Consider the following 15,932-nt stretch of genomic DNA (forward strand, 5'->3'; position numbering starts at 1 on the left):
CTTGTGCCTCAGGGTTCTACTCTGTCCTTTCGAGTTGCCATGAGTTGGAATAAACTCAGTGGCAGTGAGTTTAGTTTTGTATAAATTTATCATTAAAAATTTATATTTCTTTTCAATCAGGTAGGTCACACTGGATAGAGTTGTTGTTGTTGTCAGGTGCCATCACACTGGCTCCAACTCACAGCGGCCCCATGCCCAACAGAACACACGCATCCTGCCCAGCACCACCCTAACGCTCGTTGTTAGGTGTGAACCCATGGTCACAGCCACCGTGTTGATTCATGTCCTTGCAAGGTTGTTTGTTTTTTCCTCTGACACGCTACCAAGCACAACATCCTTTTCTGTGCCAAGTACACAGGCATGTCTTGCAATTCTTGATTCTAAGGAGCATTCTGGCTCTACTTCTTCTAAGACCAATTTATTTAATCTTTTGGTAGTCCATGGTACTTTCAATATTCCTTGCCTACATCATAATCGAATGCATCACTTCTTTGTAAAGATCATAGTCTTGGAAGGCCCAATGGAGCCAGTCTACTCTGTCCTGTAGGGCCACGATGAGCCAAAAGCTACTTCACAGTAGTGGGTGTGCTTCTTTAACCCCCCCCCCCATTGATGTCCTCATGCCTTACTCTATTATGATGGGTTTTTGTGAAAATGCTACCTTATTAACAAGACATTCCCTGTTTACCCTATCTAGAAAAATAGATACATGCGCTATCTCTTATCTATTTTTCTCCATGTGTCAATAGCACTTATGACTTACTGAAGTATTACATAATGGCTAAGTCTCACAAGGGCATGGCATGATAAACTCTTCAAGCCCAGACGCTCACCTGGGGGCTGGTATTGACTAAGCCTGAAAAGCCCTTGGGGTGCTGAGAGCTGATGCGGAAGCAGGACTATCACAGGAAGGATGCAGCATCAGGATGGAGGAAGGCTCATTCCCCACCAGCCAGGCGCAGGTGACACCACCTTGCTTGCTGGAAGCAAAGCGGACTTGACAAGCTTACTGATGAAGATCAAAGACGACAGCCTTCAGTAGGGACTCCCCCGCAGCACAAAGAAACCCCAAATCCTCACACTGGGCCCATAAGCAACAGCATGCTAAATGGAGCCAAGGCTGCTGTCAAAGATTTCGTGTCACTGGGGCCCACAGTCCACACCCATGGAAACAGCCATCAAGAAACCAAACAACGCAGGGCAAATCTGTTGCAAAAGACCTCTTTACAGTGCTGGAAAGCAGAGAGGTCACTTTGAAGACTAAGGTGCACCTGACCCAAGCCATGGTCTTTTCAAGGGCCTCATGTGCATGTGAAAGCTGGACACTGACTAACGCAAGTGACGGACGGATGCCCGTGAAGAACGTTACCTCTGCCGTGGACTACCAGGAGAACCACTAACCTATCTGCGCGGGAAGAGTGGAGCCAGTGCGCTCCTTGGAACCCAAATGGCAAGACTCATCGCACGTACTTCGGACACATGACCAGGAGAGACACTGTGCTTAGTAAAGTGCATCAAGAAAAACAAAAACAGAGGAGGACCTGCCAGGAGATGGACGGACACAGCGGCTGCAACAAGGGCTCCCACACGGCAACTCTTGACTGGGAAGACGGTGCAGGAGGAGGTGGGATTTCATTCCGTTTTACACACAGTCGTTAGGAGGCAGAATGGACTCAGTGGCACCTAACAACCATACTTTTTAAAACTCTAGCATAATTTTTAACTTTAGACGGTTATTGTTTAAATTTTTTTGGTTTTTTTTTTTCTATACAAAACTATACAGACAGTAAAAGATCCGGTACCGGTTGGCAGGGGCCCATGGGGAAGGAGGAGGGTGACTAGGTGGTGAGACACTGCCCTTCAGGACGGTGGGACTCTTCTGCGAGGTAGTGCAGTGGTGACGCGTGGTGTCATTCATCTGGGAAAACCCATAGGCTACGTGACACAAAGAGGTTGCGTGGCGGTTAGATTTCAGGTCAACTCCAAGCTGTGTGAAGTGTAGGGGTGGAGTCCAACCTATCAGCTGTGCAGAGGGACAAGGAGGGCTATGGAAGCTCTTTGTACTTGCTGCACAGATTTCTAAAACTGAATTTAGAACAGAATTCTAAAACTGCTTACAAAAATAAAGCATAACAGAAAAAAGCCTCTTCTATGAAAAACTGAAAATTTGCAAACTTTTCGAAATCAATACTATGTCAAAAATCTAGAATGAAGGAGGAAACACCGAGACAATTGTCAGTGCACATTTGATGATTTATACCAAGACATGACCATTTTACACGGCCGTCGTTCCTAATGTCGCCCCGTGGCCCGGAGGCGCCTTCCAAGCAGAGGCCGACTGCTCTGTTTCCCTGCCCGCTCGAGGCCAGTGGGCCGGTTCCCAAGACCCACCCCTGTCTTCGTGCTATTTCTCTCCCCTCCTTACCTTTTGTGTTGGTCCTCTCCCTGTTTATCTCTTAAGTAGTTGGTTATATTTAACTCTGTCATGAGCCATTAAAACACTTTGGTGGCATAGGCAGCATATAAATAATAAATATTCACCTTTATAACCCATTGGCTGCTCAATTCAGAATTCAGAAACTGATGAATGAATGAACATATTTGTTAGAGCATCAATGAGTGTAGATCAAATCATTTGATCTTTAAATCTCTTCTTAAGGCAAAGCATTAAAGTATAGACTGGTTCAGTATTGAGAAAAATTCAGTGATAGATTTAAATCCTTTGGCAATTTCGACTAAAATGTTAGATTTTTCTGGCCCCAGAGGCAATTATTTCAACACATGGCGTGGCTATGCATGGTGTCTAACAGTTAGAGATTACAGGTCAGGGTTATTGGACCTGCAATTATCGTAGCAGATATAATCCACACATATTCAAACATAACATGCAAGAGCTTATATTTCAAAAGTACAAGATACAATTCCACTTACATTCAACATTTTCTGGAAATTTTCTATGAATATCCTTATAAGTGTCTAATGCTTTTTGATAGTTACCTGCAAATTAAAAGAGATAAAAATATCAAACCAACAGATTGCAGAAATGAACAGAACTCAGAAAAAGAATACTTTTAAAGGGTGACAAATAGCAGAAATATGGGTGAAGGAAGACAACGGTCAGTGTAAGATACAAAATAATATATAATTGATCAAGGATTCACAAAGGTGGGAATGTGGGGGTGCGAGGGGGAAAAACAGGGGCTGATATCAAGGGCTGACACCAAGTAGAAAGAAAATGTTTTGGAAATGATAGCAACATATGTACAAGTGTGCTTAATTCAACTGAATGAGGGATTGTCATAAAATTTGTAAGAGCCCCCTCAAGAAATTGATTAATAAAAAAAGAAAAAATACTATATTTACTTCAATATAGCGGCACACTTTGTCAGTCTGGTGAAAAGGCTGCATGTTTGCCACAAGCATATACACTTTAATATAACAGCTGAAAAAAACTTATAAATTTGAAAAAGACTAAAGCAGAAGTGAATCAATGATGGCTGACACTTAAAGTTCTTAAAATAAATATTTCAGTGATAAACAATTAAGACCCACTCATCTAATAATAAAAGATTAACTGAAAAATTTTAAATGGAAATCATTTAATTTGTAGACCAGCATTAAATTCATTAATTTTATTATCACTCATTTACTTGGAAAAGATAAAAATAAGTTTTCTGTGTTAGTTTATATTACTATTCAATTTTATGGAAAGTCGTTTGTTTTAGAATAAATTAGATTCAAGGAAGAGTGAAATTGCATTGTGGGTAAGCATCCTGGTTAAAATCTCCACTAAAAACATGATGAGTCTGGGGTCTTAAAGGCTTATATTCAAACAAGCAGAAACAGCAGTGAGCCGTCAATCCAGTCCTCACAGAAGCAGCACGCCAGCCTGTGTGGTCCAGGGGGACACACAACAAAATCCTCATCGGAATGAGGGAGAGGCATCAGAGTGTAGGGTGGGAACACCCAATTTGCAGACGGCTGTGGAGGACAGCGGGAGCCCCTAATGCACCTGCAGGGTCCCCGCACAGATTACGTCTCTGGCGGATCACCCATGACCACAGTCCAGGGGTGTGAATGACGTTGCTATCAGACACAGACATGTGAACTCGATTGTGGCAGATGAAATCAGTGTAAAGTGTGGCACCTGGATATTTGATCTCCGTTTTTTGGATTTGTTCCAGTTTTCAATATTTCCTGCTTTTTTCTCAGCAGAGGTTTTTTTCTGGTTTATTTTAATACTGTTATTGGACTTTTCTTTCTCTTAAAAATATTTTTGCTGCTTTCTTCTTTAGGGGAGGGAGGCAGGTTTTCCAGTTCCTGAAGCATATGATGGGCAGATGTATAGAGACAGTAACTGGTGTGATGGATATTTAGGGATGGGGGAGGGGTAGTAGAGGGAAATGAGCAATTAATGAATATAGGAGTCAGGAGGATGTTCTGGAACGGATTGTGGTGATGTATATATACTCTTTTTAAACATGACTGAACTATGGAAGTATATGCTATGAGAATTATATCTCAAAAAAACTACTGGGAGAACAATTATGCATCTATCAGGACCCCACAGAATAACCGGAATGTCGCACTAACATTTCAAATGAAAGCGCGGTATGAAACACCACTAAATTTTAGTGTCTTCTCTGCTAGCTTGCAATTGACAGTTCAAGTATATTAATGTCTTTAAATCATTCAGAATTTTGTTTTCATTCTCACACATCCAAACATACTTTCTGTAAAACTTATGTTGAATGGAACACAGGTGAATGGGAACTGATGTTGACAAAAGTAAAATGTACACACTTGAGGAGGCTTCAGAAACTGTGGGAAAATGCAACGAAAAGAGAATGGAATTTTCCAACAAACTGTTTGAGGAATCCTTAGATCAGCGGTTCTCTACCTGTGGGTCGCGACCCCTTTGGGGGTCGAACAACGCTTTCACAGGGTTGCCCGATTCGTCACAGTAGCAAAATCACCGTTATGAAGTAGCAACGAAAATAATTTTATGGTTGGGGGGTCACCACCACATGAGGAACTGTATGATAGGGTCACGGTATGAGGAAGGTGGAGAACCACTGCCTTAGAGTCATGGAGCCCTGGTGGGTTGGCCCGCTAACTGCAAAGTCAGCAGTTCAAACCACTGCCTGCTCTCCCAGGGACAGAGGAGGCTGTCTGCTCCCACAAAGAGTGAGTCTCGGAGATCCTAGACAGGGCCATTGTGAGTCTGAATCCACCCAAGGGCAGTGGGCTTGCTTGTTTGTTTGTTGGCAGTGGGTTTATGTCATCATGTCAAATGTTCAGTTGGAAATGCAGTAAAGTTAAAGATGTGAGGACTCCGCACATTAACTATATTTTAAAGCATTTCAGAAGTCATTTGAAGATGCTCCCAGAGCTACAAAAAGGAACCCAGAATCTTGGTTGGCGAATACACTGCTTCCTTTGGACTGAAGCAGTTCTTTTCCTGGGTCAATTTAAGAGTTTCTTGAATATGTTTCTTGGTTCAACTTAATTAATTTCACTGTGTCATAACTAGTCCAGAATGGTTAGCGCTGACTCAGTTCAGGACAAGTGTCACCAGTTTGGAAGGCGGTGAAAGCAGCAACGGGATAAGCAAACTGGGACGTGGAGTCCCCTTGGTCTTCAGAATACAGAAGCCTGGCTCTGGGCTTTCCAGGGGATGTAGGGAGCGGAGGCTTCCGCGAGGCTTTCAGTTTAGCCAAGCTTAGGAGGACATTTGGAATTAGGTGAGCAAAAAATAGAAATAAAAATGAATGCATACAACATGCCCATTTTTGCCTTAGGGCTAAATTGCGACATCAATGACATGTTAACTTTGGAGAATGATTCAGCGTTTTAACAATGGCATTGGCATACATGACTTATCTCCACTTTGTAAACCTGGCAGAGAGGGTCCGTGCGGGGCTGCTCACTGAGAGGGCGGCAGCGGGAAAGCACCCACAGCTCTGCGGGAGAAAGCCGAGGCTTCCCACTCTCCCAAAGAGCTGCAAGTCTGGCAGCAGAACTCTTGGCAGTTCTACTCCGCCCTATAGGGTCGCTGGGAGTCTGCATTGACTCGGTGGTAGTGTGTTTTTGAGTTTATGAATGTCACTGTTTCTGTGTGGGGTAGTTATTGTTTTCCACATAATGCTTGAAATATGTGTAGCTCCCCAAAGCTAGTGTCTTAGTAAGTAAATATTCCATTAGAACACATTTATACACGTAATTCCCCCCAAAGGACAGAAGCAAAAGATATAAAAACGGACTAAAATGAAAGCACTTACCACTTCTTCGAAAACAGCTAGCCACCATCAGCTGCCATTTCACCTGTGTAGGCCTGGAAAAGAGAGGAGTGACCCGAAATTACACTTGTGATGCTCAAAAGAGTTTGCGAAGCACAGCCAGTGTCCAGCATACCCTTTCATTTCTGGCCATTCTACTACCGGTTAATATGATACATACTTCCTCCACCCATGCAGCTCAGAGGACGGCCTTGCCCCTGGTCTCCAATGGCTGCCTGTTTACTTAAAAAAAAAAAAAAATCCCCCCCGCCCGGTCCCCCCCCCCCCCCCCCCCGCTTGTTTAGAAGCTGTTCACTAAGCTGCCCTGGGGCACTTGAACTTCCAACCTCTGGTTCACCCATATTCTAACCCTTTTCTTCTCTCCAAACCCCCCTCCTCCACTCTGCCTAGCATTTTATGTTCCATGTCTACACTGCATGTTCTTAACTTTTAACTGTCTTACTGACATATGATTTGTGTACGATACAATTCAGTGGTTTCAATAGATTAAATCATCACTGCAGTCAATTTTAGATCATTTTCTTCATTCTTTTATCCATTATTATCATTAACTCCTCACACCCCACCCCCACGCCAAACTCCCCTGTCGTAACCCCAAGGAACTATTAATCTAGCTACTTTCTATAGATTTACCTGCTCTGGGTTTGATATCGAGAAAACCATACCAAAAACCCCATCAGCAACAACAAAAGGAAACAGACACCTCAATTCACAAGAAAGCAGAAAGTAGAAAACGTAGAGCAAGTTAAAAAAGGATCAGAAGGGAAAACGCTACATCTGAGGGTCACTCTATCTGCAGCGTCCACTGCATGTTCTAGACGCCCGGCCCGTGTCACCTTTTCCATCTCGGCTCACTCCAGCGTGTTTCTTGAACGAATCCCAAGTCATACCAAATGGAAATCTCAGTGAAGACAATTCCATCACAGTAAAGAAAAACACCACTATTTTACGGAAAGCGTACTTAATGAGCCAGGGATTAAACAGGCCCTGAACAAAACAAAGCGAAACCACTTGGCAAGTTCGTTCCAAACGGCTAAGGCTGAACTGTAGGGAAGGTTTAAATACACCAGGCCTGCCACCACTTGGATTTTAGTCTACAGCAACAGAATTCTGGAAATAGCAATGGCTTCAGGAGGCAATTCTTCAAGGGGGAGGAACGTGAGACCGACCGAGCTACATCAAGTGAGCTAACCCTCAGGCTCCACTTGGGGTCCTGTTCACCACTGCGGTACTTTACACAGTGGATCCCTCAGCTCACATTTCTAGAAAGCACTGACAATTGGGTTTTGAAAACTACAACAGGGGAGAACCGTGTCCTTCACATTAGCATAAGACAGTGACAGAGAGAGCCAGAGTGTTCGGTTTCAAGATGGCCAGATAAGGATCTTCAATCCTCAAACTACCATTTTTGAAAATTCAACTTTCTAAAATCGGGAGACTGAGAAAATTGAATTCTATCTCAGTGAAAGCCAGGCTATAGAAAGATGGATGATGGGTGGCAGAGCTGGAAACCCATGTTACCAAGGCAAAGGAAGGTCAGACCAAAGTGAGTACAGCAGACTTCCCTGGAGAACACTGGACTTGCTCAGGAAATGGAATCAGCCGTACTGAAGGAGGAGTGGGGAAGTCATGAGATTTTAAAAAGGAAGAAAATGGGAAAAATGGAATACGAAGCAGTTAAATTACCAGCTCTTATCCTCATTCTCTGTCGCTGGGGAGACTCTGGATGAGGGTCTGACCCATAACGGAAGGCTCGTGGAGATGGGACAGTGGGCAGAGTGGGGCTGCTAACTGCAAGGCCAGCCATTCGCAACCACTAGCCTCTCCGAGGGAGACACACAGGGCTTCCTATTCCGGCCAACAGCGACAGTCTCAGAACCTCACTGGAGTCGTTCTACTCGGTCCCCCAGGGTCACTATGGGATGTCAGGGAGTGTCAGGAAATGGAGTGGTTTAAATAGATTAAAGGAGGAGATGAAGACTCTGCTTCCAGTACAATGAGATCTTCAGCTCCCAGAGTGGGAAGGGCCAGGTTGATACTCTTGCCATGGATCAGAAGATGCTTCTCTGAATTAACTGAATGGCCACAGAGATAAGACTTACGGTGAATGGATTTATCCTCTTAAAATATTCTAATTAAGTGGCCGGGGAATTAAGTGGAAGGTGCGATTAACACCTTGGGTGAGACCATCCGTTGTCGGAGTCCTCCCCCTACTACTGTACGTTTACCATCCTCGGCACATCCCCACTTGATCCCCTTAGTGTTTCCCATCATAAAGGCAATAAAAAATGTCATGACCCCCCCCTCCCCGCAACATTTCGAAGGAATTAGAGCAGTATTTGCTTGGCTTGGCTTATATTTCATTTTTTTCTCTAACTAAAAACATTTTATTATGAAGTGTGATACATACAGAAGTCTGCACACAACAGAAGTGTATGGCTCACCATCAGCAAACCTGAGTACAACCGGTCTGCAGTATAAGCAGCTGAACACTATCAGCACTCCTTCGGCCCCTCCTAATCTTGCCTCTCTGTAGGCAGCTACTGTCCCGACTGCCAACATTTCTTTTTAACTGAATTTGAACTTCACAGTAGAATCATATCGTACTTATATGGGGGCTTCAAAAAGTTCATGGGAAAATCCCGTTATCTTTTTATTCCATTTGTACCACGATGTTTTTGCAGTCCTCTCAGATTCTTGTGGGCGTGGCTTCTTTTGCTCATTGCTAAGCTCATGAGAGCCATCCACGTGTGTTGCTATAATTAACTTTAATTGCTATAAAGTATTGCAGTAGATGATCTTCTACTACCTATTTATTCCTTCTATTATTTACCACTTAGTTCCTAATTGGACAAAAGTTTTTTTCTACTTTAACTCTCTCAATAATGAGACCTTGTCCCAGAACTGCGATACTCTTATTTTTTTGGGTAAAAGAAATAGTTGTTTGCTGAGATGCGAATAACAAAAATACATAAAGAACCTTAAAAAAGATGCACTTTTGAAATTTTATGCAAAGGGAAATATATCTACCATGATAAAGACCCAGTAAAATGGCACACAGTATAAGAAAAGGAAATAATATATCTATGTTCATATAGTATTTTCTCGTGAGCCTAATATGTCTACTGCACATTATTATTTTATTTATTTTAAAATTTTTTTTTTATTTTAACAATTTATTGGGGCTCATACAATTCTTTTCACAGTTCATACATATACATACATCAATTGTATAAAGCACATCTGTACTACTGCACATTATTTAAGGGATAGAAAAATTCTCAACACAAGACCTGAATGAAATGCAAAGCAGTGATAATGACCTACTGTATGAGAGAAGCTCTTTCAAAGTACTGGATGGCTTTTTCACAAAATTGGGTGTCAATGTAATAGGCCCCAAGCCACTCGATGACCTCAATGTTGGAAGGGAAATACCTATAGGACTGGAAAAATATACCACAATTGATCATGCAAGCTCAGTGACAATGTATAATTCACTTATTGAATGTATTAACTTATCCTATATGAAATTTCTTACTAAAAAGTATGTGAATAGAAGTTTTAAAACTACAAGATTTTAAAAACTGAGTATCTTTTTGACATACCGATCTATGAGCCAAATTAAATATTTAATAGACTCAATATAGGATAAAAACCATGCTTAAGAGAAAAATGCATTTGTACTTTTTATTTCTTAGTCAAAAGCCAACTTCATATTCAAAGCAGACTTTATATGATTTAAAACAAACCTTTATTCACTAAAAAGTTAGTAAGAATTTTAACTATGTTTATTTGCCACAACAAAAGAAAAAAAACCCACTTAAAAATGGGCAAAGGACTTGAAGGGACATTTCACTAAAGAGATATATCAATGGCTAATAAGCACATGAAAAGACACTCAACATCATTAGTTATTAGAGAAGTGCAAATCAAAACCACAACAAGAAACCACCCCCCACTAACTAGGATGGTTATTATCAGGGCCCCCCTCCCCCCAAAAAATGGAAAATAACAAGTATTGGCAAAGTGAAATTGGAATCTTTGTGTGTTTATGGTAGGAATGCAAAATGGGTCCAATGCCATGAATCAATTTCGTGGTTCCCCAAAGAGTCAAACAAAGAAGTGTCATATGACCCAGTACTTCCACTTCCAGGGATGCACACAAGGCCTTGAAGGCAGGGATCCCAGCAGGTACCCGGACACCAGTTTCCACACTGTATTCCTGTTCCCACTAGCCACAAGGTGGAAACAACTCAAGTGCCTCTCAGCAGATAAATGGATGAACAAAATGTGCCACATTCACATAGTGGAATACTCATCATCCATAGAGAAATGAACTTCAGCTATACGGTACGACAAGTTCATGCTGAGTGAAACAACTTAGTAACAAAAGACAACCCCTGTATGACGCCACTGAGAGGAAATATCTGGATTAGGCAAATGCATAGGAATCCCAGGTTAGTAGTGACGGCGGGTGCTGGGGCAGGAGAGAATGGGGGGTCCTGCTGACAGGCACTGTGCTTCCGTTTCGGGTGATGTAAACTTTAGAGATGGACGGGGATGAGGTAGGGTGACATGGTGAATGGAGCTGATGCCCCAAGAGAATACATTTATAAGTGGTTTAAAACGGCAGGTTTTGTTATCTGTTTTTCTATAATACTTTTAAAGACCTGCTGCCTTCTTCATAACAATTAATAAAAGATTAAAAAGTAGAAAAAGCACAACTGTCGACCTACCTCATAGTAATATTGAAAAGCTTGGGACTTCTCTCCTTCACTATCATACAGTTCTCCTAGTTTAGACAAAACTCTCGAATCCGTCGGAACAACACTGATCAGCTGCATCAGCCACTCAATAGCTTGATTCGGATCCTCCATTAACTCATATCTAGGGCAATGTCAGTTAAGGATCATGCCTTATCTCTCCCCTAAATTAATAAATCAGTAAACAATCCTAAAAATAAAATGACAACAAAGAGGATGCTTACACTGCAGTAATGTGCCACCGACTCCAGATTTCTTCCGGAGGAGGGACGGACCCTGGAGCAGTACCGTCAATAATAGCCTTTCGGTTCCCTCTACGCGTCGCGCTTTCCCCTGGGCTTCATTTCTAAAGAGCCACTGAGGCCACCTTCAAGCTCCCAGGAGTTCAGGGGCCACTTCCTTTAAAGCACTGCCCAGGTATGCCCTCCCTGACAACTTCTGAATGTGTCTTCAGCGATTCCGCCTCTGCTCAGCACATTCAGAGAAGGGTTTTCATGTCTTTTTTTCCTGCAAGTTTTCCCTGATAGGTTACCCACGGAGGCTCCATTTCTGAAGTTTTCCCTAGTGCCTAGTAAGTCTTCTGCAGACACTCAGATAATATATTCCCACTAACATTTACTGATTCCTTACTACTAATTTGTACATTAGATGTCCCAATGAAATGAAAGCATGTTCATGTGAAGATGCAAATGGAGGAGTTTGTTTTTAGTGATGACTGATCTGAGCACAGGAGCCCCGGTGGCGCTAACCGCAAGGCAGGCAACTTGAAGCCACCAGTCACTCTACAGGAGAAAGACAAGGCTTTCTACTCCCTTAGTGACAGTCTTGGAAATCCATAGGGCAGTCTGCCCTGTCCTTAGGGTCACTATGCGTCAGAATCGACTCGGCAGTGAGTGAGTGAGTGAATCTGATAACCACAGAAAAAGAAAAGAAAACAAAACAAAAACAGAAAACCAACAAAAAAACAACCAAGCAAGTTATTCAAATGGCCACAAGCATACGACTGCTGATTGGAGCTAAAGTGGTCACGCGAGGGGCATTGTCAGATCGTGGCAGTGGCGATTTTGGAGAAATTAAATGGAAAATAAAATGAAATAATAAAAGGAATGACTGTGAAGCTTTATACTGGAAAGCAACATTTTTTTCATGACAATCTTTTAGCTACTCTGCCCAAAACCCAGTCGGTTGTATTTACAATTACCAGTGGTATACAGCACAACATACTTCCTCTAAACATGTCTGCATCAGATTTCTATCAATGCAATGGAAGCTTAAAACTCCACATAAGATTGTCAACAACGAGGGAAAAGAGGACTAAAGCCAGTAAGTCTCTGCTTTTCAGTGGTGGGTAGGGACTCAGAAGACGTAAAGCAGGCCGAGAGTTGTGCAGAAGACACGGACATAGGAGCAGCTGTTTTCAATGTCTACATTCTCCAGAGCTCTAAACACGGTCCTGGTACATACACAGCTATGGGTCACTCAATGACTGTAAACGGAACTGAGCCAATCGGTTCCTTCGTAGAAAGAACCATCTAAGTGTGCAGAGTCAAGGTCTTGGGAGAGTCATACTCACGATACTTTCACGGAAGCTACAACAAAATAAAGAAACTGGCCAAGTGCAACCAATAATGCGACCAATGTAAAATATTCTCCCTTCAGTTAATTAGTACGTTTTTGTGTCAAAGAGCCCAGGCTTTCAAGGAATCGTTTTTATGTACTCAAAACACCACACTCGAGCACTTTGGCTATTTCCAACAATTAGTCAATAGTTTTATGCTCTAAGTAATTTCTCCAAACAATACAAATCCTCCTGAAAGCAGAGCACTCAACTGCCATTTTAAAAACCACACGTTACCCGGAGAGTTAGGTTTTAAAAGTCTGTCGTCTTCATCAACTAAGCCATGACTGTGCTTCCTTACAATGCGTGAACTTGAACTCGCATTGAATTAACAACCAACTGCCCGTGGGCCTTCACAAATAAGATACACATTTGCTATCTGGTAGAGAACTTGGGCACTGTTCCGCAGGATGGCGTGCAGCTTCAGGAAGCAATCCAAAGCTTCATCTAGCCGGTTCAGCCTCTTGTAGGTAAGGCCTTTAAAAAGAGAAAAAGAAAAGGCATAAGCATATTGGTAGTAATTTACTAAAATTAAAACAAACACACAACCAGAATAAACGATCAATAAATGCAAGCATCTATCCAGAAGAGACAATGATGACGAACTGAGAAATTTTCTTTAGAAAGAACAATTGGGTGGGGGAGGCAGGTGTCCTTGTCAGATAACAAAACAGGCTGTGAATTTCCAGCGACTCTTCTAGACGTGTGATGGTGGGGTGGGAAGAGACTGACTGACTAACACTAGAATGAACAGCTCAGAAATGGACTTCTTCACATTTAACTCGCCCAGGTAAGACGTGTGCACATTTGGCGGTGTACTGCACAGAGGAAATGAACTAAGTACAGAATTTGGTTAATGGCATATACAATCAGTGGGGGGGGGGATGGGTCTACAGTGGTTTTATGCAAATAACACATGCATTATGTAAACAGGGCAAAAACATTAACAGCAGCTAGAGTTGGGTGGTAGGTACATGGGTGTTTATTTTTCTCTGTGTAAATTTTTGTATGCTTAAAATTGCTCAGGATTAAAATGTAAGAAGGTTGGTCCCCCGATCAATTTGGTGACGTTGAAAAGAATGGTGCTATGTAGCACGAGCGAGAAATTGGGAAACCAGTCTTACACAGTGTGGTGGAAACAGAAAGGGAAAAATATTTAGATGACTATATTTATCAAAATGCTCCATGTGTTCACATCCAGAAAAAAATTAATTCCATATGAAATAAGTTATAATCTAGGGGCCACAGCCTCCCTTTCCAGCTTTTGCGAGAAGGAAGTTAATGGCTTGTGAGCTGCACTCCCGCTGGTCAGCTCCCTAGTCGCGTCTGCACCGGGTTCCACGTACCAATATTATAGAGTGCTTCGGTGCAGGAAGAATCGTTCCTCAGAGCCTCCTTGTAGAATTCAGCTGCCTTCTCGTAGTCTCCATTTGCAAACACGGTATTCCCTTTATTTGTGAGAGCGGATGGGTTGTATCTGTCAGAGACCACGGCTAAGTCCGCATAGCTGCTGGCTTGTGCAAACTCATTTTCCTACACAAAGTGCAAAACGAATGCCACTTCAATCGGACCCCATTTCCCCATTTGGATACCACAGACATAATACACAGACTTCTGAGGCTCCCTGACATGCTAAGCAGAACCAAAGCGTTTAATGTAGCTTGGTTTTAAGCTTAGTCTCCAGAAGCTCAACTCAGTTACCCAAGTTTGAACTGACCGACTTCTCCAGTCTTGTGGTTTGAGTAATAACGATATTTACACAGTAAAGCCTCTGACTTTCCAATAAAAGGAGCGACAGAAAAGTGGTAAGACTGTCACCCTGTCAGAGGCCCAAAACTTGGACGACCTAGAAAAATAAAATAGTTCCACACTTAACAGGTGCCCTTTGCAATGCCCAAGTGTCCTGTCATGATTTTCCATAGCACTGTCCTTCCAAAGCTAAAAATGGACACAAAGGCACCACTGTCCTTCATGCCCCAGTCAAATTGGGTGAGTCACCTCCTGCATCTATTTCTAGCAGCCCCCTCCGGAGTGCTGAAGGTGAATAAAGCTAAACTGAAGAAGGAAAATCGGGTCACGAGTGTGAACGTGTGTCCGTAGCCTGGGCCACACATCTGTGAGGGGCAGCAAAGGCGTGCGGACAGGACGAGCAGTGGTCACTTCCCCCGCAGAACCGAAATCAGATGCTTGCACACTTGGGAGTGCTGGGCCCATGGGGAGTGGCCCAGGGGGCTGGGGGCAGGGGTGGGGGGGGCGATTTCAGTGGAAAATAAGAACTCTGTATGAGTTGGGGAAGGGCAGGCCCCTCCTGGCTGCAAATCTGGTCCCAATCAGCTTTGCTGATGACTTAAAAAATCATAAACGTGCCCACCCTCTGAAGCATGGACTTATTGGTGGCAGCAGGGGAGGGAGCAGCCGTGGGGTGGCCTCCAAGTGACGCCTGTAGCCTGAGGAGCCTTTGCTCATTGAACTTATGCATATTAACTAGGTTTCTGGAGCTTCACCATGCTGGTGAAAGAGGACAGGGTGTGTCAAAACCCATCCGGGCGAAGGCACGCAGATTTAGAGCAGGGGCTGGCTGGGGTGTGAGGAGCAACTGGTTAATGTGGCCCTGGTTTCTTCTGGACCCGGTCGGAGGCGACGGTCGCTCGCCAGTGTGAACGTGTTTCACAACGTGCTGACAAACAGTGGCTGCGGCGGGGACGTTTCACCTCCATGCAAACAGTAGGAGACGCACGTGAAGATGCGTGGGAATGACGCGAGACTTACTAAGTAATACAGGAACGCGAGGTTGGTTGCTGCTGCACTTTTCACTCTACTGTCCTTCTTTTCGAATATCTTCAAGGTCTGTACAGCCTAGGACGGAGACGCGGGACCGTTACTCACTGAGACGGCACTGAGATGGCGCCTTCGAGCAAGCATAAAGGCAGTATGGTAAACATGTTCCTTCCGATATAATCACCATGGAGCCTTAGACTCTCCTCACCCTGACACGTGTTTACACACCAAAGTACTTAATTCTTGCATGGTAAATGCTGTGAATGCCAAAAACCAAATGCTCTGCCATCGAGTTCATTCTGACTCATAATAGGACTTTGTAAATGTAAAGCCGAAACACTAGATACAAAGCCTACACTTCTGGGGAGGCACTGTGTTGTAGTCGAAGGACTGACTGCTAGCATCAGATTTGGAGTAAGTGGTTTGCGCTCTCTGTCGTCAAGTCCAGCTCAGTGGCCCTAGAGATCAGGGTAG

At 43.3% G+C, this 15,932-nt stretch overlaps 1 protein-coding gene across 2 annotated transcripts in view; it reads right to left on the reverse strand.

The window, feature by feature from the left end:
- Nucleotides 1-15,932, reverse strand: part of IFT88 (intraflagellar transport 88) — a 102,502-nt gene that overhangs the window by 36,224 nt on the left and 50,346 nt on the right. For both annotated transcript variants that reach the window (XM_075562850.1, XM_075562849.1), the window contains exons 16-22: nucleotides 15,450-15,536; nucleotides 14,027-14,213; nucleotides 13,049-13,157; nucleotides 11,036-11,186; nucleotides 9,627-9,742; nucleotides 6,282-6,334; nucleotides 2,932-2,997 (exon numbers count right to left, since the gene is read on the reverse strand). In XM_075562850.1, the coding sequence (XP_075418965.1) occupies nucleotides 2,932-2,997; nucleotides 6,282-6,334; nucleotides 9,627-9,742; nucleotides 11,036-11,186; nucleotides 13,049-13,157; nucleotides 14,027-14,213; nucleotides 15,450-15,536 (769 nt within the window). The remainder of the gene's footprint in view (nucleotides 1-2,931; nucleotides 2,998-6,281; nucleotides 6,335-9,626; nucleotides 9,743-11,035; nucleotides 11,187-13,048; nucleotides 13,158-14,026; nucleotides 14,214-15,449; nucleotides 15,537-15,932) is intronic.

This window comes from Tenrec ecaudatus, chromosome 11, assembly GCF_050624435.1.
Source record: "Tenrec ecaudatus isolate mTenEca1 chromosome 11, mTenEca1.hap1, whole genome shotgun sequence".
Classification (NCBI taxonomy): domain Eukaryota; kingdom Metazoa; phylum Chordata; class Mammalia; order Afrosoricida; family Tenrecidae; genus Tenrec; species Tenrec ecaudatus.